Raw genomic sequence first — 21,318 nt, 5'->3', positions numbered from 1 at the left:
CCATCCCTGGGGAGGATTCAAAAGCCGGGTGGGTGAGCCGCTCCAGGGATGGTTCAGTGGTGGACAGGGATGGTTGGGCTCGATGATCTCAAAGGTCTTCTCCAACCAAGCGATTCTATGACCGTTCTGTGAGTGGTCCCTGCCCATCACAGGGGTTGGAACTGGATGATTTGTAAGGTTCCTTCCAACCCAAAGTATTCTGTGATGGACAGGGATCACTCCCTCCCATTGTCCAGGCTTGATAAAGGATGCTGGCTTTCAAAATGTCCAAAAAGAGCCTTGGAGACTTTATTAATCTGCATTTTTAGGGTGCACGGGGAGCCTCGAGCCTTGGGCAGGGAGGGTGTCTCCTGCAGCAGAAAATGGAGGCCTGGCCACGTGCCAGCCCTGCCACAAGCGCCACAGCTCCCGGCTGCTGCCCTGGGAGCGCCATGGCTTTGTGTGGGGAGCCCTGGACCCCAGCATGGGGAGGGGGGGTGGGCGATGGGGACATTAATGGGGGCTCAGCCCTGCAGCGCAGACCCAAGTAGGGGCACTAATGGAGGGATTAGGCACGGACTACAACTCCCAGCATGCCCCGCGGCTCCCGCCTGCGTGAACAGCGCTGGTGGGGTTCGGACTACAACTCCCGCGGCTCAACAAAGGCGCTTTTCCCCCCCCCCCCCCCCCCCCGTTCTCAGCATGCACCGCGCGCGGGAGGGTGGGGTTGGCGCCGCACTACGGATCCCGGCGTGCTTTGCTGCGCGGGACTACGACTCCCGGCGTGCCCCGCGGCTTACGACTCCCGGCGTGCCCCGCGGCTTACCCGCCGGATACATTGTGCTCGGAGACGGACTACAACTCCCGGCGTGCCTCGCGCCTGCGCCATAGGGGCCGGGGCACGTGGAGGTGAGTGGGGTGTGTGTGTGGGGGGGGGCGGTGTCTGGGACCCCGGGGGGGGAAACTGGGTCCATTTTAGGGTAGGGGAGCTCTGGACGCCCAGGTCTCATTTTAGGGATGGGGGGGGACACACCTAGAGATGGGGGAAGTGTCTATGGGATGTCCTGGTCCCCCTCTTGGGGAGGGGGCGCTCTGAGGGACGCCCAGGGCCCCGGTTTTTAGGGTGGGGGAGGCACTTGGGTCCCCTTTGGGGTCAAGGGGGGCTCTGCGGGACACGTGGGTCCCATTTTGGGGGGCATGGGGGCTCCATTTTTTTGGGGGGTGGAGACTCCTGGATCCCATTTTTGGGGAAGTGGGGGCTCTGCGGGACACCTGGATCTCATTTTTTAGGAGACAGGAGCTCTCTGGGACTCTTGGGTCCCATTTTTCGGGGGTGAGGACTCCTTGGTCCCAGTTTTTAGGGAGTGGGGGCTCTGTGGTGCTCCTTGGTCCCATTTTTGGGGGCTGGGGACTCCTGGATCCCATTTTTTAGGGGGGTGGGAGCTCTGCGGGACACCTGGATCCCATTTTTTAGGGGGTAGGGGCTCTGTGGGACTCCTGGATCCCATTTTTGGGGGTGTGGGGGCTCTATGGGACTCCTGGATCCAATTTTTAGGGGATGGGGGGACTCCTGGATCCCATTTTTTAGGGGGGTGGGGGCTCTGCGGGACACCTGGATCCCATTTTTTAGGGGGTGGGGGCTCTGTGGGACACCTGGATCCCATTTTCGGGGGTGTGGGGGCTCTGTGGGACTCCTGGATCCAATTTTTAGGGGATGGGGGGACTCCTGGGTCCCATTTTTAGGGTTTCTGTGTTTCCTATCCAAACTCAGGGGGGGTCCTGGCAGAGCCCTCCCCCACCCTTGCACCATGCGCCTCTCGGCTCTGCTGGCCGCGGCGCGGCTGCGCCTCCCCCATGGCTACCGGCACGGGACGTGGCGCCCCGAAACTGCCGCTGCCCAGCGCCGAAACCCCCCCGGCCTGCGGCGCCGCAAGGTCTTTGTGGAACCCATCGCCTGGGAGGACTGGAAGGTGTTTCGGGGGGACACAGTGAGTCGTCGTCGTCCCCAGGGTCCCCCTCGGGTGGTGGCCAGGCTGTGGGACACGCCCCCCCTTTGACTTTCTTCTCTCCACCGCAGGTCCAGGTCCTCGTTGGGAAGGATGCGGGGAAGCAGGCGATGGTCACCCAGGTCGTGAGAGCACGCAACTGGGTGGTGGTGGAAGGGCTGAACACGGTGAGGCTGGAGCTGGGGGTGGGAAGGGACATCTCTCCATGGAGGACATCTCCATTGTGGACATCTCTCCATGCCTGGGCTGTTGGTAACCCCTCCATCCCATCCCACCTCCACCGTTACATCAATCAAACAACCAACAGTTGACTGTGTAGCGTTGTCCCATGGGTAGTTGACCATGTAGAGTTGTCCCATGGAGAGTTAACCATGTAGAGTTTCCCTGCGTACAACTGACCATGGACAATTGTCCCATGAAGACTTGACCATGGAGAATTGTCCCTGTGTACAACTAACCATGGACAATTGTCCCATGAAGAGCTGACCATGTAGAGTTGTCCCTGTGTACAACTGACCATGGACACTTGTCCCATGAAGAGTTGACCATGGAGAGTTGTCCTAGATCCAACTGCAGCATGGCTGCCGTTCCAGGGTGGGGTGGACACCCCTAGGCTGTTGGGAACCCCTCCATCCTATCCCATCTCCACCATCCCATCCCAACTCCACCAACCCATGTCCACCATTACATCCACCAAACCACCAAGAGTTGACCATGTAGAGTTGTCCCTGTGTACGACTGACCATGGACATTTGTCCCATGAAGAGCTGACCATGGAGAGTTGTCCTAGACCCAACTGCAGCATGGCTGCCATGCTGGGGGGACACCTAACGGCTGTTGGTAACCCCTTCAACCCAACCCAACCCAACCATCCCATATCTACCATTACATCAACCAAATCACCAAGAGTTGACCGTGTAGAGTCTTCCCATGAAGAGTTGACCATGGAGAGCTGTCTTAGACCCAAATGCAGGGTGGCTGCCATGCCAGGGTAGTGGGGACACCCCCAGCTGTCTCTAACACCCCCCATCCCACCCCACCTCAGCACTACCGGTACGTCAACCGCACCACCAAGTACTCCGGGACCTACATCGCCAGCGAGGCGCCGCTTTTGCTCAACCAGATCTCCTTGGTGGACCCCGAAGACCGGTAAGGGGTTGGCAAGAGGACTCCACTGCAGTTTCCCCACCGTGTAGTGTCCCCCCCCAACCTCTCTTGGCCAACAGGAAGCCAACGGAGGTGGAATGGCGTTACACGGAGGAGGGTGAGCGTGTCCGCGTCTCCGTCCGCAGCGGCCGGATCATCCCTTTGCCGCTGCGGCAGCGCCGGGATAGAATCGTTCCGGAGCAGTGGATTGGTGAGGATGGGACAGAATGTGGCCCTTGGGGGCGGGGGGTCTAGGACCACCTGAAGGGCTCAGCACCACCTTTCTGCATCCTCAGATGGCCCGAAGGACACGTCGGTGGAGGACGCACTGGACAAGACCTATCTGCCATCGCTCAAGACCTTTGAGGAGGAGATCATGGACGCCATGGGGATTGTGGAGACGCGTAGGGCCAAGAAATCGTACTGGTATTAACTGGGAGGACTGGGTTGGGCAATAAAGATGCCTCTTTGGTTTGGGCAGTTGTGTGGTGCTTTGGGTGCAGCTCACAGCATATGGGTCCCACGTTTATTGGGGTGGGAGGTTCTGTCCATCTCCAGGGGCTTTCGTTCTCCCCGGCTCCTCGTTATTGTCCTTCAGCCCTGAGAGTACCGTGTCCAGCGGTGTCCGCGCAGCCACCAGTGCCAGGTTCCGGGGGGAGAAACGGGGGTCGAAAAGGGGAATGAGGGCAGAATGGAAACCTGGGGAGAGCAGGAGGGTCAGGACCGGAACCACCGCAGCCCCACCACTACCACAACATCACCCCAGCACCACCCCAGCTCCACCACCACGGTCCCATCACCAGCATGGCCCCACCATGGCCCTATCACCACGTCTTCCCACCACCCCAACCACAGTCCCACGACTGCCATGACCCCACAATCACGATCGTGGCCCCATCGTCACCGCTGCAGCTCCACCACCACATCTCCAGTACCATCGTGGCCCCATCCCCACGTCCCCATCACCACATGTGCCCCATCATCACGTCCCCACCACCACCACAGCCTCTTCACCACCACATCTGCCCCATCCCTACGTCCCCACCACCATGCTGGCCCCACCTTGCTCCCGCAGGAAGAGCAGGCGATCCAGCAGGATGAGGGTCTCCACCAGCGGGGCCAGCAGCTGCGTCAGCGTGAAGAAAGCCACCACCTTGTGCTGCTGCTCCAACATGGCCCTCACCTCCTCTGACTCCAGTGGGACGGTGTCTGGGTCCAGCCCCACGCGCGGCAGCCCCAGACGGGCGTACCTGCAGGACAACGTCACACAGCAACCACAATCGTTTAGTTGGAGAAGACCTTTGAGATCATCAAGCCCAACCATCCCTGTCTACCACCGAACCATCCCTGAGGATCTACCCAGCTTTTAAACCTCTCCAGGGATGGGGACTCCACCACCTCCCTGGGCATCCATTCCAGTTCCTGAGAACTTTTTTTTGTGAAGAACTTTTTCCAGATGTCCAATCTGAACCTGCCCTGGTGCAACCTGAGGCCATTCCTTCTCGTCCCATCACATGGGAGAAGAGCCCAACACCCACCTCGCTCCAACCTCCTTCCAGGCAGTTGGAGACAGGGATGAGGTCTCCCCTCAGCCTCTTCTTCTCCAGACTGAACAACCCCAGGTCCCTCAGCCGCTCCCACAACCCCTGTTCTCCAACCCCTTGGAATCATAGAATAGTTTGGGTTGGAAGGGACCTTAGAGATCATCTAGTTCCTTTCCCAGCTCCGTTCCCTTCTCTGGACGTGCTCCAGCCCCTCAAGGTCCTTCTTGGAGTGGGGGACCCACAACTGAACCGAGGATTCAAGTCCAGGAGGACAATCCCATCCCTACTCCTGCTGGCCACCCCACGGCTAATCCAAGCCAAGACGCTGGTGGCCTTCTTGGCCACCTGGGCCACCGCTGGCTCCCGCTGACCCGCTGTCACCCAGCGCCCTCAGGTCCTTTTTCACCTGGGAGCTTTCAAGCCGCTCTCCTCCAAGCCTGGAGCTCCACAAAGTTGTTGGGAACCCAAGTGGAGAACCTGATTCTTAACCTTCTCACCTGGCGTTGCCCCAACCCCAAAACTCACTGAGCGAAGGTGAGCGCGTGCGCTTTCTTCACTGTCTGTACCGCCGGATGCTTCAGCCCCGGCTTGGCGGCGCGGATGAGGCTCTCCAGGACGGCGCGGTAACAATGGACACGCAAACGATCGCTCTCCTTGCCCAAACGTTCTTCATACTCTTCCAACGCGTGACAAGCGGCTTCGCGAGCTCGATATGAAAGCTGATGGCCCGGTAAGGTGGCTACCCAAGAGCTGAGCGGGTAGCCCAAAGGTTGACCTGTTGGCTGGTGGTGGCTAGTGGACAGCTTCATGTGGCAACAAGCCACCGAGGCCACAGCGGCCACGGCAGGACTGCGGGCAAAGTGGCGCAGGAGGGCAGGGCTGAGGTCACCGCAGGCGTGCAGCCCCACCACCAGCACCCGCTGCCCCCCCCGCGCCCCCCCCGGGCCCCAAAAGGGGTTTGGGGCGACCGCCGAGGGGTCGGGGGGCTCTGGGGGCAGTAGGAATTCAGCCCCCGGAGAGATGGGATCCAGACGGCCCACAACGTGCCGGGGGGCGCGGGGGGAGCGCCTCTTGCTGCCTGGGCTCTGGGAGCTGCTTCCTGACCCCTCTGTGCTTCCGGCTTCCCCCTTGCTTCCCAGTCCCCCTTCACTTCCCATTTCCCCCTCACTTCCCAGTCCCCCCTCTCTTCCCAGCCCCCCCTCACTTCCCAGTCCCCCCTCTCTTCCCAGCCCCCCCTCACTTCCCAGTTCCCCCTCTCTTCCCATTTCCCCCTCATTTCCCAGCCCCCCCTCTCTCCCCAGCCCCCCCGCCCTCGGTGCCCCCCCCCTCGGTGCCCCCCCCTTGCTCAGCTCCCGCTGCAGCCGGAGGTCGAAGGTGGCCGCCAGCCCCGCCAGCCGCGCGTCCCCCTCCAGCGCCGTCACCGAGAGCCCCAACCCGAACGCCAGGAAGCGCGAGAGGTGGCCCTGGGGGTAGACAGGCACTCAGTTGGGGGGGGCAACCCCAGGACCCCCCTATTCCCCCCAGGACCCCCTTGTCATCTTCCCCCCAGACCCCATGTCCCTCTCCACTCCTCCCTGTCCCCCCCCCGGTCCCCTTTGTGTCCCCCCCCCCTTGCCTGTCACCCATGGACACCTCCCCAGGACCCTCTTGTCCCCCTTTATCCCCCCCACCCCACGTGTTTCCCCTCCCCCCCGGATACCCCTGTCGCCATTCACCCCTACCTGTCCCCCCCCCCTTTCCTCCCATGTCACCCTCGTCCCTTCTGGACCCCATGTCCCCCCCTTGTCCCCCCGTGCCCCCCCCACCCGTCCCTTCTGAACCCCGTGTGCCCCCTCCTTGACCCTCTGTCCCCCCCCAACCTGTCCCTTCTGAACCCCCCTTGTCCCCCCATGTCCCCTCTGTCCCCCTTGTGTCCCCTTTCTCCCTCCTTGCCCCCCCTCCAGCCATCCCCAACCCCCGTATCCCCCCATGTCACCCCTATTTCCACTGGACACCCCCTCTGCCCCTCCCCATTCCCTTTGTCTCTCCATGTCTACCCCTGGACCCCTTTGTCCCCCCCCAACCTGTCATCCATTGACCCTTTTGACACCCTCTCCTTGTCCCCCAGCTATGCCTGCCCCCCCCATTCCCCCCATCACCCCTATTTCCACCTGGACTCCTCCCCGTCCCCCCCAGGACCCCCCTTGTCCCCGCCCCGTGACCCCCCTACCTGTCCTGCTCCCACATCCACCACGCGGTGGCAACTGGTGGCCCTGGCCAGTAGCCACAGGAGCTGGGAGAGGGGGGTTAAGGGGCGTTTGGGGGTATCCCCTGGGTTTTGGGGGCAGGGGGGAAGTTGGGGGGGCCCCTGGGTTTGGGGAGGTGTCTCCCGCTTTGGGGGGATTGAGGGGTCTCCTGGTTTGGGGGGGCAAGGAAGGGTTTGGGGGGGGTCTCCTGGTTTGGAAGAGTTTGGAGAGGGGACCCTTGGTTTGGGGGGGGTGTCTCCTGGTTTTGGGGGGCAGGGAGGGCTTGGGGGGGGGTGTTGCCTCATTTGGGGGGTTTTGGGGGGGGGGTCCCGGGTTTTGGGATGCAGGGAGGGGTTTGGGGGGGATGTCTCCTGTTTTAGGGGGTGTTGGGGGTTCCCTAGGTTTTGGGAGGCGGGGAGGGTTTTTCTTTTGCGGGGGGTCCCTTGATTTGGGGGGCTTGGGGGTGTCTCCAGGTTTTGGAGGGCAAGGAGGGGTTTTGGGGGGGGGGGTCCCCAGGTTTTGTAATGCAGGGAAGGGTTTGGGGGGGTCCCTTGGTTTGGGGGGGGGTCTCCAGGTTTTGGAGTGTGTTTGTGGGGGGGTCACATGGTTTTGGGGTGCAGGGTGGGGGGGACACCCACCTTGGCCAGGCGCTGTACCTCGTGCTGCTTTTTGGGCTTGAGGTGGCGTCGCAGCAGGGGGGGCAGGTGGGTGGGGGGGCCGGGGGGGCGCCGAGGAAAAGCCAGGGCGCGGGTGGCAGCGGCAAAAGCCAAGAGGGAGAGGGGCCAAGGCCCCCCCGGCCCCCCCCCCAGCCCTCCCGAGCCCCCCAAAAGCTTTGCCAGCTGCTGCGGGGTGGCAGCGGCCAGGGGGGGTTGCCAGAGCGGGGGGAGACACCCCCAGAGCCCCTCAGCGAAGAAATCCTGTGGGAATGGGGGAGGGTCAGGGAAAAAGGGGGGGCATGGGGGGCGAGGGAGTGGGATATGGGGGGCACAGAGGGGAAAGGGGGGGTCTGGGGGGAGCATGGGGGTACGGGGTACACACATGGGGGGCACAGGGGTAAAGGGGGTCATGGGGAAAAGGAGGGGTTGGGGGGGTACAGGGGGTGTGGGGAGTCATGGGGCGGACAGGGGGTGGGGGGCACAGAGTAGGGAAGAATGGGATATGGGGGGTAAAGGGGGGACACAGGAGGACATGGGGGGCACGGGGTGGCCATGGGGGGGGGGGTCCAGGGGGTCATGGGGGCACAGGAGGAAAAGGGAGGAGTTATGGGGGGATCAAGGAGGGGACATGGGGGGGGTCCAGGGGGTGGGGGAGGCACAGGTGGAAAAGAGGGGGTTATGGGGGGATTGGAGGGGACACAGGGGGGTATGAGGGGGTCATGGGGCACAGGAGGAAAAAAGGGGTTATGGGGGGACCAGGGGGACTATGGGGGGGGTCCAGGGGTGGGGGAGGCACAGGTGGAAAAGGGGGGAGTTATAGGGGGCTCGGTGGGGTACGGAGGGTGCAGGAGGCCAAGGGGGGGCCATGAGGGTCCCTCACAATGATGTAGGCGTCAAGCAGGGGCCGGTAGAGCGCGAGCAGGCGCACGATGTCGGAGGCGCGGCGACGCTCGGGGCTCAGCACAGCCATGGCCGGGGCTGGGACCTCATCCCCAGCGGGTGTCCTGGGATGGGGACACCATGGCAGGGCCGGGACGGCACCCCCGGCGCCCCCCAACTGCCACGGCGTCACCAGGCCCCGAGTCACCCAGGAGTTCAGTCTGTCCTCCCTCAACCACGTCACCAGGCCCCCATGTCACCAGGTCTTGATGTCACCCAGGAGTCCAATTCCCCTCCTTCAACCGCGATGTCACCAGATCTTGATGTCAGCCAAGAGTCCAATTCCTCCTCCTTCAACACTCCTTCAACCACAATGTCACCAGGTTTTGATGTCACCCAGGAGTTCAATTCCTGTCTTTCAACTGTGATGTCACCAGACCTTGGTGTCACCCAGGAATCCAATTCACGCTCCTTCAACAGTGATGTCCCCAGACCTTGATGTCACCCCAGGATGTCATTTGCTATACTGCACCCATGACGCCATCAAGCCATGCCATCATGGCCATGACACCACCAGACCTTGGTGTCACCCAGGAGTCCAATTCCCCTCCTTCAACCGCGATGTCACCAGGTCTTGATGTCACCAGACCTTGACGTCACCCAGGAGCCCCATTTGCTCTCTTTCAACCATGATGTCACCAGATCTTGGTGTCCCCAGACCTTGATGTCACCCAGGAGTCCAATTCCCCTCCTGCACCCATGACGTCACAAGCTTATGACGTCACGCAGTGCGACGGCTTTTTCCCCTGCCCCCCCCGCTCCGGCCATGGCCCTGCGGTCCGCCCGGACCATCGAGTCGCCCCGCCGAGGAGTGTTGGGGAGAAGAGGGTAGAGCGTCTCGTCCCGCCACTCACCGTTGCACCTCGCGGACCATAGAGTCGCCGCTCGATTAGGGGAGGGGGGAAGCAGAGCGGCCCTGCGCGACGCGGCGCACGCCGATTGCGTCACCGCCGACCGGCCACGCGACGAGCCGGGGTGGGGAGCGACTTCCGTTTCCTGAGCGACGAGGTAAGGGGAGGGGCGCCCTGGTACTTGGGGGGGGGGCACCTGGGTGACTCCTGGAGGGACCCCGGGACTTTGGGGGCCGCCTGTGTGTCTTTTGGGGGATCCCAGGGCCTTGGGCATCTGGGTGTCATCTGGGGGGGCGCCTGGGTGTCTTCTGGGAGGACCTCGGGGCCTTGGGGGGCGTCTGGGTGTCTTCTGGGGGGACCTCGGGGCCTTGAGGGGCGTCTGGGTGTCTTTTGGCAACAACTGAATGTCTTTTGGGGGAACCCCAGGGCCTTGGGTGATGCCTGAATGTCCTTTGGGGACACCCGGGTGTCCTTTGGGGGGCTTCTGGGTGTCTTTTGGGGGATTCCAGGGCCTTCAGGGGGGTGCCTGGGTGTGTTTTAAGGACACCTCGGGGCCTTGGGTGGCGCCGGAGTGTCTTTTGGGGACGCACCGGGGCTTTGGGGGGCGCCTGGGTGTCTTTTGGGTGACTTTGGGGCTTTTGGGGGCGCCTCTGTGTCTTTTGGGGGGATCTCAAGGCCCCGGGGAGCACATGGGTGTCTTTTGGGGGATTCTGGTGCTTTGGGGTTTACTTAGGTGTCTTTTGGGTGAACCCCAGTGCCTTGGGGGACGCCTGGGTGACTTTGAGGGGGACCTTGATGTCTTGCGAGGGGACCCTGGTGCCTTGGGGGAACTTCGGGGCTTTGGGAGGGGACTCTGATGTCTTCTGGGAGGGTTCAAGAGCTTTGTGGGGGACCTTGGGACCTGTGGGGGGGGACAACACACCCTGATTCCTTTTGGAAGGACCTGGGTGCCCTGGGGGTCCCGTGGGGGCTTTGAGGGGACCCCAATGCTGAGCCCCCTCTCCCCTCTGCAGCCTCACCTGGCTGGGGGCCGTGCCCCCCATTTCTCCGCCCATCTTCCACCATGACCGATTTGATCCTCAACGTGGACTTTGTTGCCTCTGAGCCCCCCAAAAAGAAGGAAAGTGGGAACCAAAAGCACCGGAGCTTCGTGCAGCGGCGACGGGTGCTGGAGCGGCGTGGGGTGCTGAGGCAGAAACAGCTTCCGCCGCCCGGCAGCGCCTCAAAACCGGGCCCCAAGCGCCAGCAGGGCGGCAAGACCCCCAAGAAGGCAAAACCCCCCCAACCTGCGCCATGCCCCAAATCCAACAGCCCTTCGTCTCTCAGCGCGGCCAAAACTGCCTCCACCGCGACACAGCCTCCTAGCAAGCCCAAACCGGTGGCCAAGGCGAAGCTGCAAGCTCCCAGAATCCCCATCCAGCCCAGCAAACTGGTGGCCATTGACTGCGAGATGGTGGGAACTGGTCCTGGTGGCCGCACCAGTGACCTGGCTCGCTGCAGCATTGTGGGCTACCACGGTGACATCCTCTACGACCGCTACATCCGTCCCGCTGCGCCCATCGTCGACTACCGAACCCGCTGGAGCGGCATCCGACGGCACCACATGGTGAACGCTGTCCCCTTTAGCAAAGCCCAGCGAGAGGTGCGGCGTTTCTGGGGGGGCCGGAGGGGAGGGCGGCTTTTAGAGGTGTTTTGGGCGTATAATGAGGCTGCGGGGCACAAACCTCGCATGGAGCGGCTGCCAGGCGTTTTAACTCCCCCTTTCGACCTCCCCCACCTTTCTGGCCTCCCTTCCCCTCTCCCTTTTTGCCCCTTCCCCTCTCCCTTCTATTTCTGCTCCTTTTTCCCCCTTGTTTTCCTCGCCCTTACCCCTATTTTCCACTCCCCTTTTCCCCTTTTCCTCCTTTCTCCCGTTTTCCCCCCTCCCCTTTCTCCCGTTTTCCCCCTCCCCTTTCTCCCGTTTTCCCCCTCCCCTTGCTCCCGTTTTCCCCCTCCCCTTTCTCCCGTTTTCCCCCCCCCCTTTCTCTCTTGTCCCCCTTTCTCCCTTTCCCCCCCTTCCCCCTCCCCCCCTTTCTCCCCTTCCCCCCCCCCCCCCTTTCTCCCCTGTTCCCCTTTCCCCCCCTCAGATCCTGCGCATCCTCTCTGGGAAGATCGTTGTCGGCCACGCCATCTCCAACGACTTCAAGGCCCTCAAGTACTTCCACCCGAAGGCGCTGACGCGGGACACCTCCAGGATGCCACTGCTCAACCGCAGGGGCGGCTTTCCCGAGAACATCAGCGTCTCCCTGAAGCGCCTCACCAAGGAACTGCTGCACAGGGACATCCAGGTACCTCAGACGCATCCTCCTACCCGATCCTGGGTGCTGCTGCCTCAGTTTCCCTTTCCCTAGAAGACATCTCACAGTTCAGGGCTCTCCTGGAGCTCAGCTGCCCCGTGCCTCCGTTTTCCCTTCCCTAGAAGCCATCCCCAGTTCAGGGCTCTCCTGGAGCTCAGCCGCCCCGTGCCTCAGTTTCCCCTTCCCTAGAAGCCATCCCGGAGGAGGGGGACCCCCTCAGCTCAGCCCTCACAGCATCAGGGGGAGGGGGTTTCCCCCTCAGCTGATGTCTCCGGTGGTGCCCATTCCCTGTCTTTGCCTTCAACAGGTCGGGACGAGCGGCCACTCCTCGGTGGAGGACGCCCGAGCTACCATGGAGCTCTACAAAGTGGTGGAAGCTGAGTGGGAGCAACACCTGCTGCTTAACCCCGAGCAGGAGTGAGCGCCCCTCGGCCCCATCCTGCATCCCGAAAGGATCCAGAGCCCGCAGGGCAGAGCTCCAAGAGGCTGCTCCGTCCATCCAGGCGAGGTAGCGGGAAAGGAGACAGCGGGAACGCGGAGCCAAGAGGGCCCATTCCTCATCCTGATGCTCCTCACGTGCCTTGTTAACGCCACTGCTCTCCTGCACTGGGGGAGCGCTGGGACCAGCCCGTGCCTTCCCTTGGGGGGGATCCCTGGGGTCCTGAGCCCCCTTGGAGTGGCTCAGCGGTGCCAAAACCACCTAAGCCAGAGCCAGGGTGCGGCGCTGGGGTTCTGCCGGCGCTTACCGGAGCACAGAGCCGTTTCCCAAGGGAATCGGTGGCCAGGGTGGACTCCTTCCCCTCCCGGTTCTTCCCATCTTGCAAAACTACCTCTGACAATGGTGCAGGAACCGCCAAAGGGCTCGGGGCGCTGGGAGCGGGCAGCGCCCGGCAGGCGGGAAGCAAATCCTGCTGGGAAGTCCCCGCTCCTGATCCGAAGCTGCTCCCCGTCGAGGATTTGGGTGCCCATCTTCCTTGTTACGTAAACGCTGCTGCGGGGGCCGGGACGAGCCCGGGCACGGGGCACCTGGTGTCACCAGGAGGCCGTGTCCTCCGCCAGCGGCTCCAAACGCCGACGTGCGATTGTTCCCTGAGCTCCGGAACGTTCCCTGAGCTCTGTGAGGGCTGCTTTGATCTTCAGGTTTATTACAAAACCTCAATTAAAAAGGAATGATTAACGAGCCTTTCCTTTAGACGGTGGTGCAGGGGTATGGAGAGGAGTTCCAGGTGTGGGGATGGCCAGAGAGAGCGGGAAGGGAATTTCCCTTCCATGTTGTCCTTTGGAATGAAGTGGGTGCCCCCAAACCAGGCCGAGGTGGACGATGGGGCTGAGATGGACACAGATCGAGCTCCTAAGGGCTGCGGAGCTGGAGAACTCCGGCCAAGCGCTCTCTGCCGAGCTGCTGCTGGTCCTCATTCCCAGTTTATGGCTGGGCTGCCACCAGCTGTCACCCAGCACCCACCGGCATCTGCCCTGGTGACCCTTCCTCTTCATCCTGGAGCACGTTGACCCCTTCCCACTGTCTGGGACCCCTCCGAACCCCTTTTTCCTGCTTGAACCCCCGGGATCTGGCTGCTCCCTGTCTCTGAGGGGCTGCGGCGGTCAAACCAGCCGAGCTCCCCTCGTCACCTCCTTCGTCACCGGCGCTGGGGCCCAGCCAGCGGCTGCCGTGGGGATCCCTCCCGCCCACACCATATCCCATTTTTCAGCCTTTCCACATGTTTATTTGGCTGCTACAAAGACTGAGGGGGAATTTTGGGGGCTGCAACCTCCCCTCCACCCTTTGCAGGAGTGTGTGTCCCTTTTATTTGGGGGTAAACCAGTCAAATTTGGGTCTCCCTAGAGCAGGATGTGCGCGTCAGGATATCGCAGGGTGGGTTTTGGGGGAGCAGCTTTGCTCCCTGTGTGTCCACACGTGTGTTCACACGTGTGCGCCCAGTCTGCGTCCCATTATAGAGGGGTGGAAAAGCTTTTTCCAACTCCAAAATCCACGACGATGGGAGAAGCTGAGAGCCTTTGTGTCTGGATTTGGAAGCTTTGAGAAGGGTTGGGTTATAAATGCCGGTCGTTAAAGTGTTTTATGTCTTTGGGAATGAGAAGCAGGCGTCCGGCCCAGCTTGGCTGCAGATGCTGGACACGGATGACGGTTTGGGGTCAAGGAGTTGCACTTCTCTCCCTCTCCGGGATCCCTCGGGCCACGCGCCGGGGTCCGAGCCGGGGTAGAATCCCGCCGTGCCGGCAGCCGGCGGGGCAGCGGGGGCCAAGGGGCGCAGGGGGTGTGAGTTGAGGGGCGCAAGGGGGGGGCCTCCTTCGCGCCATCCGGCTGCGTTTCATTTCCGCTGGGATGGATTTAGGGCGGAGGCGATGGGCCACCTCGCTTGGCCCCACACTGTGGCTGGCTTGGCTTTTTTTTTTGGGGGGGGGAGTGCTTCACCTTGGAGCCCCCCCCATCCCATCTCCCAGTGCAGGGAGAGGTTGGGGGGGTCCAAAAGGAGTCCCTCGGTGACCTCAGCTTCTTCAGAACCTGAGGGATGGAGGTGGATGTCACCCCCTCCTCACTCACGGTGTGAGCAGGGGGGTTACGAGGTGGGCGGAGTCAGGGCTGGGGGGGCCACAGCAATCCCTGCACTCTGGATTTTTGGGGGTGACAGTAAGCGATGCCGGCTCTTTTCCAGAGGCCGAGGCATCCACTGCAACCCAAATACTGGGAAACGACACTCGCTTGCCTCCACCTCTTCAGATCCATCCGGGGGGGGCACATTTAATTTGGGGGGGAGTGGTGGTGGTGGTGTCCCCCTGCCCATCCCGGAGCTGGAAAGAGGGAGAGGAGGGTTAGGTGTGAAGGCTTTATCCACCCTTCCCAACAGAATCCCTTCCAGATGTGTAGCTGCCGAGGCCGGTGTCTGTAACCCCAGCCAGAATGAGGGGTCCCATGGGGATGGGGGGGCCTTGGGGGGGCCCTCCACCCCTTTTTCTTCCATACAGGGTGGGTTTTCTTCCCTATTTTCCCCAAACTTGGAGCAAACTTGTCATCCCATGCCTTGCTGCGGAGGCAACTGTGCTCCTGCACCCCTGCGGTGAGGAATTGGGGTGAGGAATTGCGGTGAGGCCCCCCCCATCCTTGTGTTCCCCCCCTTCCCCAAAAACGGCGTCGCGTCGAGCATCCGCGCCGCGGTAGGTAAGGTTATGTCAGCTCTTTTGTTCCAAATCCTGTTCTTCGGGGGATTAGGGACTCGTTGCAAGCCAAAACTTGGCTCCCCGGCATCGCAGATTCCGGGGGTGCCGAGCCATGCAGCTGCGAGAACGGGGGCTCTGATGGGGCGTTTACACCCCAAACCGGAGCAAAAAATCCTCTCCTTTTCCATTCCCGAGCTTCCCAAGCACCCCAAAACACCAATCCTCGCTCACCCACTGGCTTTGGGCACCGCAAAACCTCCCTCCGGCTTTTACAGGGGAGAGAAACCCCGGAAAATAATGAATCACTCTTGGTCGGACTCAATTTATCGGGGTTTAATCCGGAGTTAGTGGTTTGGTTTCACACAGCGTAGGTCCCGCGTGCCAACACGTGTGCACACGCGTGTGCAAACAGGTGTGGGTGTGTGTGTGCAAACGCCTTTGTGCACACACACATGCGGATGCATGGATGCAGCCATGCACGTGTGCATGCGTGTGCAGGCAGACACACGCGTGTGCAAGTGTGTGTCCAGGCAGTTGGGGGGGCGGGGGGGCCAAGCAGCAGCTCGGAGGGGAGGCACAAATGGATTGGGGGTGCAGGGATAATAGAGGGGTGCAGGGATACTAAGGGGGTGCATGCAGATTTGGGGGTGCTGGCAGCTCAGGTGTGCAGGGATATTAAGGGGGTGGGGGTAGTTCAGGGCGTGGTGGTGGGTGCAGAGATATTGGGGTGCAGGCAGCTCGGGGCAGTTGTGGGAAGATCGGGGTGGGCATAGTCAGATTTGGGGGTGTGTGGGAAGATTAAGGGGTACAGACAGATTCGGGGAGTGCAGATTGAGGAAGCTGCGGCCAACTCTGGGGGTGCAGATAGATCTGAGGGGTTCAGGTAGATTCCGGGGTGGGGTGGGGTGGGCTGCGGGCATATTTGGGGGTGCAGACAGATCTAGGGGGTGCAGGCAGATTCAGGGGGGCTGTGATCAGCTCCAGGGGGGCTGTGCTGAGATCAGGGGAGCAGGCAGCTCTGGAGGGGGCTGTGCTCAGCTCTTGGGGGGGCTGTGCTGAGTTCGGGGGGGTGCAGGCAGCTCGGGGGGGGGGGCTGTGCTCAGCTCGGGGGGTGCAGGCAGCCCGGGGGGGGCTGTGCTCAGCTCGGGGGGGCTGTGCTTAGGTCGAGGGGTGCAGGCAGCTCGGGGTGGGTGGGCTGTGCTCAGCTCTGGGGGTGCAGGCAGCTCGGGGGGGGCTGTGCTCAGCTCTGGGGGTGCAGGCAGCCCGGGGGGGGGCTGTGCTCAGCTCGGGGGGGCTACGCTCAGCTCTTGGGGTGCAGGCAGCTCGGGGGGGGCTGTGCTCAGCTCTGGGGGTGCAGGCAGCCCGGGGGGGGGCTGTGCTCAGCTCGGGGGGGCTACGCTCAGCTCGGGGGGTGCAGGCAGCTCGGGGGGGGGCTGTGCTCAGCTCGGGGGGTGCAGGCAGCTGGGGGGGGGCTGTGCTCAGCTCGGGGGCTGCAGGCAGCTCATGGTGGGGGTCTCCCCTTGGCCCCCCCGTTGCAGCCCCGCAGGTGAGCGGTTCGGGGGCGGAGCGGGAGGGACCCGAGAGGCGATAAAACGGGCGGAACGGGACGGGACGGGAGCGGCGGGTGCGGAGCGAGAGCGGATCGGTCGGTGCCGCTCGGGTCCCCCCCCCCAATCCGGATTCCCTTCCCAATCCGATTCCTTCCCCCCCCCCAGACCTCTCCTCCTCTTCCAGACGGTCCTTTCCCCTATACCCGTGTCCCCCCCCCCCCCCAAACCCGATCCCTCTCCCCCTAAAACCGATCCTTCTCGCCCAAACCGGTGTCCCCCCCCTAAATCCATTGTGTTCCCCACCCTAAAACCAGTGTTTCCCCCAAATCCGCTGGTTTTCCCCCTAAAATCCGTGCCCCCCCCCTTTCAGCCACCCCCCCCAATCGCTGTCCTCCCTCCCTAAACCCGCCTGTGTCCCCCCAAATCAGGTGCCCCCCCCCCAAACCAGTGTCCTCTCCTCCCCTAAAACCGGTGACCACCCCCCTTTCCAGCGGTCCCCCCCCCCCCAAAACCGGTGTCCCCCCCCAAAAAAAGTGTCCCCCCCCAAAACCCGGTCCCCCCCAAAAAAACCGGTGCGTCTCACCCCAAACCGGTATCCTTCTCCCTACGAACCGGTTTCCCCCCCCCGAAAACCGGTGTGTGTCCCCCAAAAACCGGTGTGTGTCCCCCAAAACCTGTGTCCCCCCCCCCCTCCAGCCGGTGTCCCCCCCCCGCGGTAGCCGCAATGCCCAACTTCTCCGGCAATTGGAAGATGAAGAGCTCGGAAAACTTCGAGGAGCTGCTTAAAGCTCTGGGTGAGTTTGACCCCCCCCCCAATCCTGCCCCCCCCCAAACCCTTTGGGGACACCCCCAGGCTCCCCTCTTTTTCCTTAGGGTTGCTTCCCTATTGGGGAAACTGAGGCATGGGGGGGTGTAGCAGCTCTCCTGCACCCCCCCACTTCTGCCTGCCTCAGTTTCCCCACCTTGGTGATTTCCTCAGCTCCTCCCCCCCATCACAATCCTCCCCCCCCATGTTTCCCACCCCCCACCCCCGACTTCACTTTGTGGGTTCCCCATCCTCCAGGACTCATTTTCCCTCCCATTATGAAATTGGGGGGCTACGACCCATTGCGATGGGAAGAGAAAAATAGAGGCTTTGGGGGAAGGGGTCCCCAAGGCTTTGGGCAGAGCCGCCCCCCCACTCCATTTTTCCCCTCCTCCTGACTCCCCCCTCGCCTGCCGGGGAGCTGCCGGAGCGGAATATTTTCCAGGTTAGGGGATACGGAACAAATATTTCTGGATAATTATCACTTTCTTGGATTTCACTTCCCCCCCCCTTTCCCCCCCCTCCCCTTTTTTCTGCGCCCCCCCCTCTGCCTCCAACCCCATCGGTGAAACCTCAGCAGGGAAATAAATCTGCCAACCCTTTCATTCTTTCCCACGGTGGAGGGATGATGTCCTGCTTCCCCCCCCCCCCCCAAAGGACCCCCCCCCCCCAAAGGACCCCCCCCAAGCCTTTAGGCAGCTTTGACAAAGCCACTCTGTGCCCCCCCCCCCCCCCGCCTCAGAAGAGTGGGAATCAGCTCCAGACCCCCCCGTTTGGCTGCTTCAGCCCTGTTTTTTATCCCTGGGGGGGCTCTTTGTCCTTGTGTTCCCCCCCCTAAAAAGCATCATGGGGGGGGGTTCATTGCCCACAGCCTATTTTGGGCCCCCCCGCCCCAGGACTCAGAGGGAGGGAAAGGACATGTGGCAGCCCCCCCCCCTTGCAATCTTTCTCCTTGTGTGGGGGGGTTATCTCCTGTCCCCCCTCAGGGATGTTTCTGCCACCATCCACGTCCCCACTCTTTGTGTGTGTGTGTCCCCTTTTGTGGAGGGACCCCCATTTTTGAGGGGTGAAGGGACAAAGCTCTCTCCTAGGAGGGCTGTGGGGGCCCTTTTTTTGTGTGTGTGGGGGGGGCACACACAGATGACACAAAAGAACAATGTCCCCAAAGAGGCCCCTGGTGACATCTGAGGGGCTTTGGGGATGTGATGGATGAGCTGAGGGGACAAAAGGGGGGGGTGGGGACCCCTCCAAGAGGGGGTCACTAAGGTTACCAGGGTGACCTGAGCCCACAGCGGGTGCCTTGTCCCCACGGTCACCCCGTGCCCCCTCCCTGTCACCCCCATCCTTTGCTTCCCCCCCCCCCCCAAAGCGCATCCGGCTCTGGCATCGCTGCCCCCCCCCCCAGGTAACGAAAGCCAGATGTGGCCCAGATGTGGCCCCACCATGGGCTGCCGGGAGCCACTGGCTTTGAGGTCCCCTTGGAAAGGTGGTGTCCCCCTCTTCTTGTCCCCAGGGAGAAGGGGTCACGTCCAGCCCCTGCGTGGGGCGCCCCGGGGAGGGGGCTGAGTGCGGCTCTGGTGGCCCCCACCCTGATGTCCCCACCCCAATGTCCCCTATTCCAACGTCCCCCACCCCAATGTCTCCCACTCTGACATCCTCCATCCTGATGTCCCCACCCCAATGTCCCCTACCCTGATGTCCCCCACTCCAACGTCCCCCACTCTGACGTCCCCACTCTGATGTCTCCTCCTCTGATGTCCCCACCCCGATGTCCCCCACTCCGACATCCTCCATCCTGATGTCCCCACCCTAAAGTCCCCCACTCCGACCTCCCCCTCTGATGTCCCCACCCCTACATCCCCCATTTCCACATCCCCCACCCCAATGTCCCCACCCTGATGTCCCCCCAGTCTGACATCCTCCACCCCAATGTCCCCTACTGTGATGTTCCCACCCTGATGTCCCCACCCCAATGTTCCCCACTCCTCCATCCCCCATTTCCACGTCCCCCATCCCAATGTCCCCCCCGCTGTCCCTCACTCCGCTGTCCCCCCCGTGTCCCCCAGGTGTGAACGTGATGCTGCGCAAGATCGCGGTGGCGGCGGCCTCCAAGCCGGCCGTGGAGATCAAGCAGGACGGCGAGAGCTTCTACATCAAGACCTCGACCACGGTGCGCACCACCGAGATCACCTTCCGCCTGGGTGAGGAGTTCGAGGAGCAGACGGTGGACGGGCGGCCCTGCAAGGTGAGGGGCGCAGCCGGACCGCACGCGCGTGTGCACGTATGTGTGAGCACACGGCTGCATCTGCGTGTGTGTCTGTGCACTCGCACATCTCTCCGTGCATGCTCGCAGCTCTCCGTGCGTGCACACGCCTTTTGCACGAGGGCAGGAGCACGAGGTGCTGGGTGTGTGCACGTGCGTGTGTGTCCATGCACATACATATCTCTCTGTGCATGCACACGCATTTTGCACGAGGGCAGAAGCACGAGGTGCTGCGCGTGTGCATGTATGTGACTGCAGGTGGCTTGTGTTTGTGCACCACCCTCCCCTTCCTTGCACACCCGTGTTGGTGCCACCCCTTTCCTTGCACCCCCCCTTCCTTGCACACCCATGTTTGTGACCCCCTTTCCCTGCACCCCTGTGTTTGTGCCCCCTTTCCTTGCACACCCCCTTTCCTTGCACACCTGTGTTTGTGCCTTCCCTTTCCTTGCCCCCCCTTCCTTGCACCCCCCCTTTCCTTGCACCCCGTGTTTGTGCCCCCTTTCCTTGCACCCCCCTTTCCCTGCACCCCCGTGTTTGTGTCCCCCCCTTTCCCTGCCCCCCCCCCGTTTGCACACCCACCGCCCCCTCCCTCCCTCTGCACCCTCAGGTGACCGATCAGCCCCACAAGTGGCCCCATGGGGCGGTGATGGATGACCCCCATCACCCCCTCCTCTTCTTCCCTTCCCCCCCCACAGAGTTTGGCCAAATGGGAGAGTGAGAATAAGATGGTTTGTGAGCAGCGGCTGCTGAAGGGTGAGGGGCCCAAGACGGGATGGTCCAGGGAGATGACCAACGATGGGGAGCTCATCCTGGTGAGGGCTGGGGGGCAACGGGGGGGGGGCTGGGGGCATCTGGGAGCATCCCTGCCCCGGTGCATGCTGGGAAACTCCCATAGGGCAAACTGGGAGCCATGGGCATCGCGGTGACTCGGCTTCTCTTTGCAGAGGGGCAAAGAGGGGGACTGGAGGGCAAATAGAGGGGTTTAGGGGGGCAAAGGGGGGGTGGGGGGGCAAACAGAGGGGTTTAGGGGGGGGTGGGGGGGCAAAGACAGGGGCTGGGGGGGCAAATAGAGGGGTTTAGGGGGACAAAGGGGAAGTTGGGGGGGCAAAGAGAGGGACTGGGGGGGCAAAGAGTGGATTCGAGGGGCAAAGAGGGGTGCTGGGGGCAAAGAGGAATTGGGGGGCAAAGAGGGAGGCTGGGGGGTAAATGAGGGAGCTGAGGGGCAAAGAGGGGGACAAAGAAGGGGACTGGGGCAAAGAGGGGACCTGGGGGGCAAAAAGGGGGTTGGGGGAGAAAAAGGGGGTGGCTGGGGGGCAAAGCGTGGGGGTTGGGCGGCAGCTAGCATCATCTCCGCCCCAGTGCATGGTGGGAAACTCCCGTGGGGCAAACTGGGGGCCGTGGGCATCGCTGTGACCCTGCTCCTCCTTGCAGAGGAGGGCAAATGGGGGAGTTGGGGGGCAAATGAGGGGGGTCTGGGGGGGGCAAAAATGGCATCTGGGAGCATCTCTGCCCCAGTGCATGGTGGGAAACTCCCGTGGGGACAAACTGGGGACTACTGGGGTGACTCTGCTCCTCCTTACAGACGATGACAGCCGACGACGTGGTCTGTACCAGAGTCTACGTCCGGGAGTGACCCCCCCCCTGCACCCCCAACTCCACTGACCCCCAACAACCCCCCTCAGCCCCCCATCTCCCCCCCAAACCGCCCCCTCCAATTAACCCCCTTCCCCCCCCTCTCCGCTGCCCCCCCATAGGCAGGGTTTGCATCCTCTTATTTTTTAGGGGGCAAATCACCCCCCTCTCTAGTTTTGGGGTAAAAAAGCAGCTTTTTTTTGCCCCAC

General features: G+C 62.5%; 4 protein-coding genes across 5 annotated transcripts; 3 read left to right on the top strand and 1 right to left on the bottom strand.

The window, feature by feature from the left end:
* The first annotated feature begins 758 nt into the window (after positions 1–758).
* On the top strand, positions 759–3,608 carry MRPL24 (mitochondrial ribosomal protein L24). The gene is made up of 6 exons (XM_054051089.1): positions 759–888; positions 1,751–1,967; positions 2,057–2,152; positions 3,031–3,134; positions 3,212–3,342; positions 3,428–3,608. Exons 2-6 carry the CDS (start codon positions 1,788–1,790, stop codon positions 3,562–3,564), a joined length of 648 nt encoding a protein of 215 aa, XP_053907064.1. The 5' UTR covers positions 759–888; positions 1,751–1,787; the 3' UTR covers positions 3,565–3,608.
* A 49-nt stretch (positions 3,609–3,657) lies between these two features.
* On the bottom strand, positions 3,658–9,485 carry METTL25B (methyltransferase like 25B). The gene is made up of 8 exons (XM_054051090.1): positions 9,350–9,485; positions 8,437–8,560; positions 7,539–7,817; positions 6,885–6,947; positions 5,978–6,138; positions 5,201–5,767; positions 4,194–4,381; positions 3,658–3,830 (listed from the first exon to the last, which is right to left on the bottom strand). Exons 1-8 carry the CDS (start codon positions 9,367–9,369, stop codon positions 3,658–3,660), a joined length of 1,575 nt encoding a protein of 524 aa, XP_053907065.1. The 5' UTR covers positions 9,370–9,485.
* Positions 9,369–13,150, top strand: ISG20L2 (interferon stimulated exonuclease gene 20 like 2). 2 transcript variants are annotated; one of them, XM_054051087.1, is made up of 4 exons: positions 9,369–9,503; positions 10,360–10,988; positions 11,473–11,673; positions 11,990–13,149. In XM_054051087.1, exons 2-4 carry the CDS (start codon positions 10,410–10,412, stop codon positions 12,101–12,103), a joined length of 894 nt encoding a protein of 297 aa, XP_053907062.1. In that variant the 5' UTR covers positions 9,369–9,503; positions 10,360–10,409; the 3' UTR covers positions 12,104–13,149. The 2 variants fall into 2 exon arrangements, with proteins under 2 accessions (XP_053907062.1, XP_053907063.1); XM_054051088.1 differs by lacking the exon at positions 9,369–9,503 and adding an exon at positions 9,514–9,523 and having other exon boundaries at positions 11,990–13,150.
* Positions 13,151–16,469: 3,319 nt separating this feature from the next.
* CRABP2 (cellular retinoic acid binding protein 2) lies at positions 16,470–21,172 on the top strand. The gene is made up of 5 exons (XM_054051020.1): positions 16,470–16,504; positions 17,106–17,203; positions 19,281–19,459; positions 20,173–20,289; positions 21,060–21,172. Exons 2-5 carry the CDS (start codon positions 17,134–17,136, stop codon positions 21,108–21,110), a joined length of 417 nt encoding a protein of 138 aa, XP_053906995.1. The 5' UTR covers positions 16,470–16,504; positions 17,106–17,133; the 3' UTR covers positions 21,111–21,172.
* The last annotated feature ends 146 nt before the right edge of the window (positions 21,173–21,318 follow it).

The sequence above is a fragment of the Cuculus canorus genome, chromosome 28, assembly GCF_017976375.1.
Source record: "Cuculus canorus isolate bCucCan1 chromosome 28, bCucCan1.pri, whole genome shotgun sequence".
Taxonomy (NCBI): domain Eukaryota; kingdom Metazoa; phylum Chordata; class Aves; order Cuculiformes; family Cuculidae; genus Cuculus; species Cuculus canorus.
This window is presented reverse-complemented; position numbering and strand designations above follow the sequence as displayed.

Excerpts from the sequence above, each read along its gene's own strand:
- MRPL24 (XM_054051089.1), top strand. The coding sequence starts at position 1,788 with ATGCGCCTCTCGGCTCTGCTGGCCGCGGCGCGGCTGCGCCTCCCCCAT. Across the intron at positions 1,968-2,056 it reads AGGTGTTTCGGGGGGACACA|GTCCAGGTCCTCGTTGGGAA; the intron begins GTGAGTCGTCGT and ends TCTCCACCGCAG. Across the intron at positions 2,153-3,030 it reads TGGTGGAAGGGCTGAACACG|CACTACCGGTACGTCAACCG; the intron begins GTGAGGCTGGAG and ends ACCCCACCTCAG.
- METTL25B (XM_054051090.1), bottom strand. The coding sequence starts at position 9,369 with ATGGTCCGCGAGGTGCAACG. Across the intron at positions 6,948-7,538 it reads AGGTACAGCGCCTGGCCAAG|CTCCTGTGGCTACTGGCCAG; the intron begins GTGGGTGTCCCC and ends CCCCTCTCCCAG. Across the intron at positions 5,768-5,977 it reads GGGGCACCGAGGGCGGGGGG|CTCCCAGAGCCCAGGCAGCA; the intron begins GCTGGGGAGAGA and ends GTCAGGAAGCAG.
- ISG20L2 (XM_054051088.1), top strand. The coding sequence starts at position 10,410 with ATGACCGATTTGATCCTCAACGTGGACTTTGTTGCCTCTGAGCCCCCC. Across the intron at positions 10,989-11,472 it reads TTAGCAAAGCCCAGCGAGAG|ATCCTGCGCATCCTCTCTGG; the intron begins GTGCGGCGTTTC and ends TCCCCCCCTCAG. Across the intron at positions 11,674-11,989 it reads TGCTGCACAGGGACATCCAG|GTCGGGACGAGCGGCCACTC; the intron begins GTACCTCAGACG and ends TGCCTTCAACAG.
- CRABP2 (XM_054051020.1), top strand. The coding sequence starts at position 17,134 with ATGCCCAACTTCTCCGGCAATTGGAAGATGAAGAGCTCGGAAAACTTC. Across the intron at positions 19,460-20,172 it reads TGGACGGGCGGCCCTGCAAG|AGTTTGGCCAAATGGGAGAG; the intron begins GTGAGGGGCGCA and ends CCCCCCCCACAG. Across the intron at positions 20,290-21,059 it reads ACGATGGGGAGCTCATCCTG|ACGATGACAGCCGACGACGT; the intron begins GTGAGGGCTGGG and ends TCCTCCTTACAG.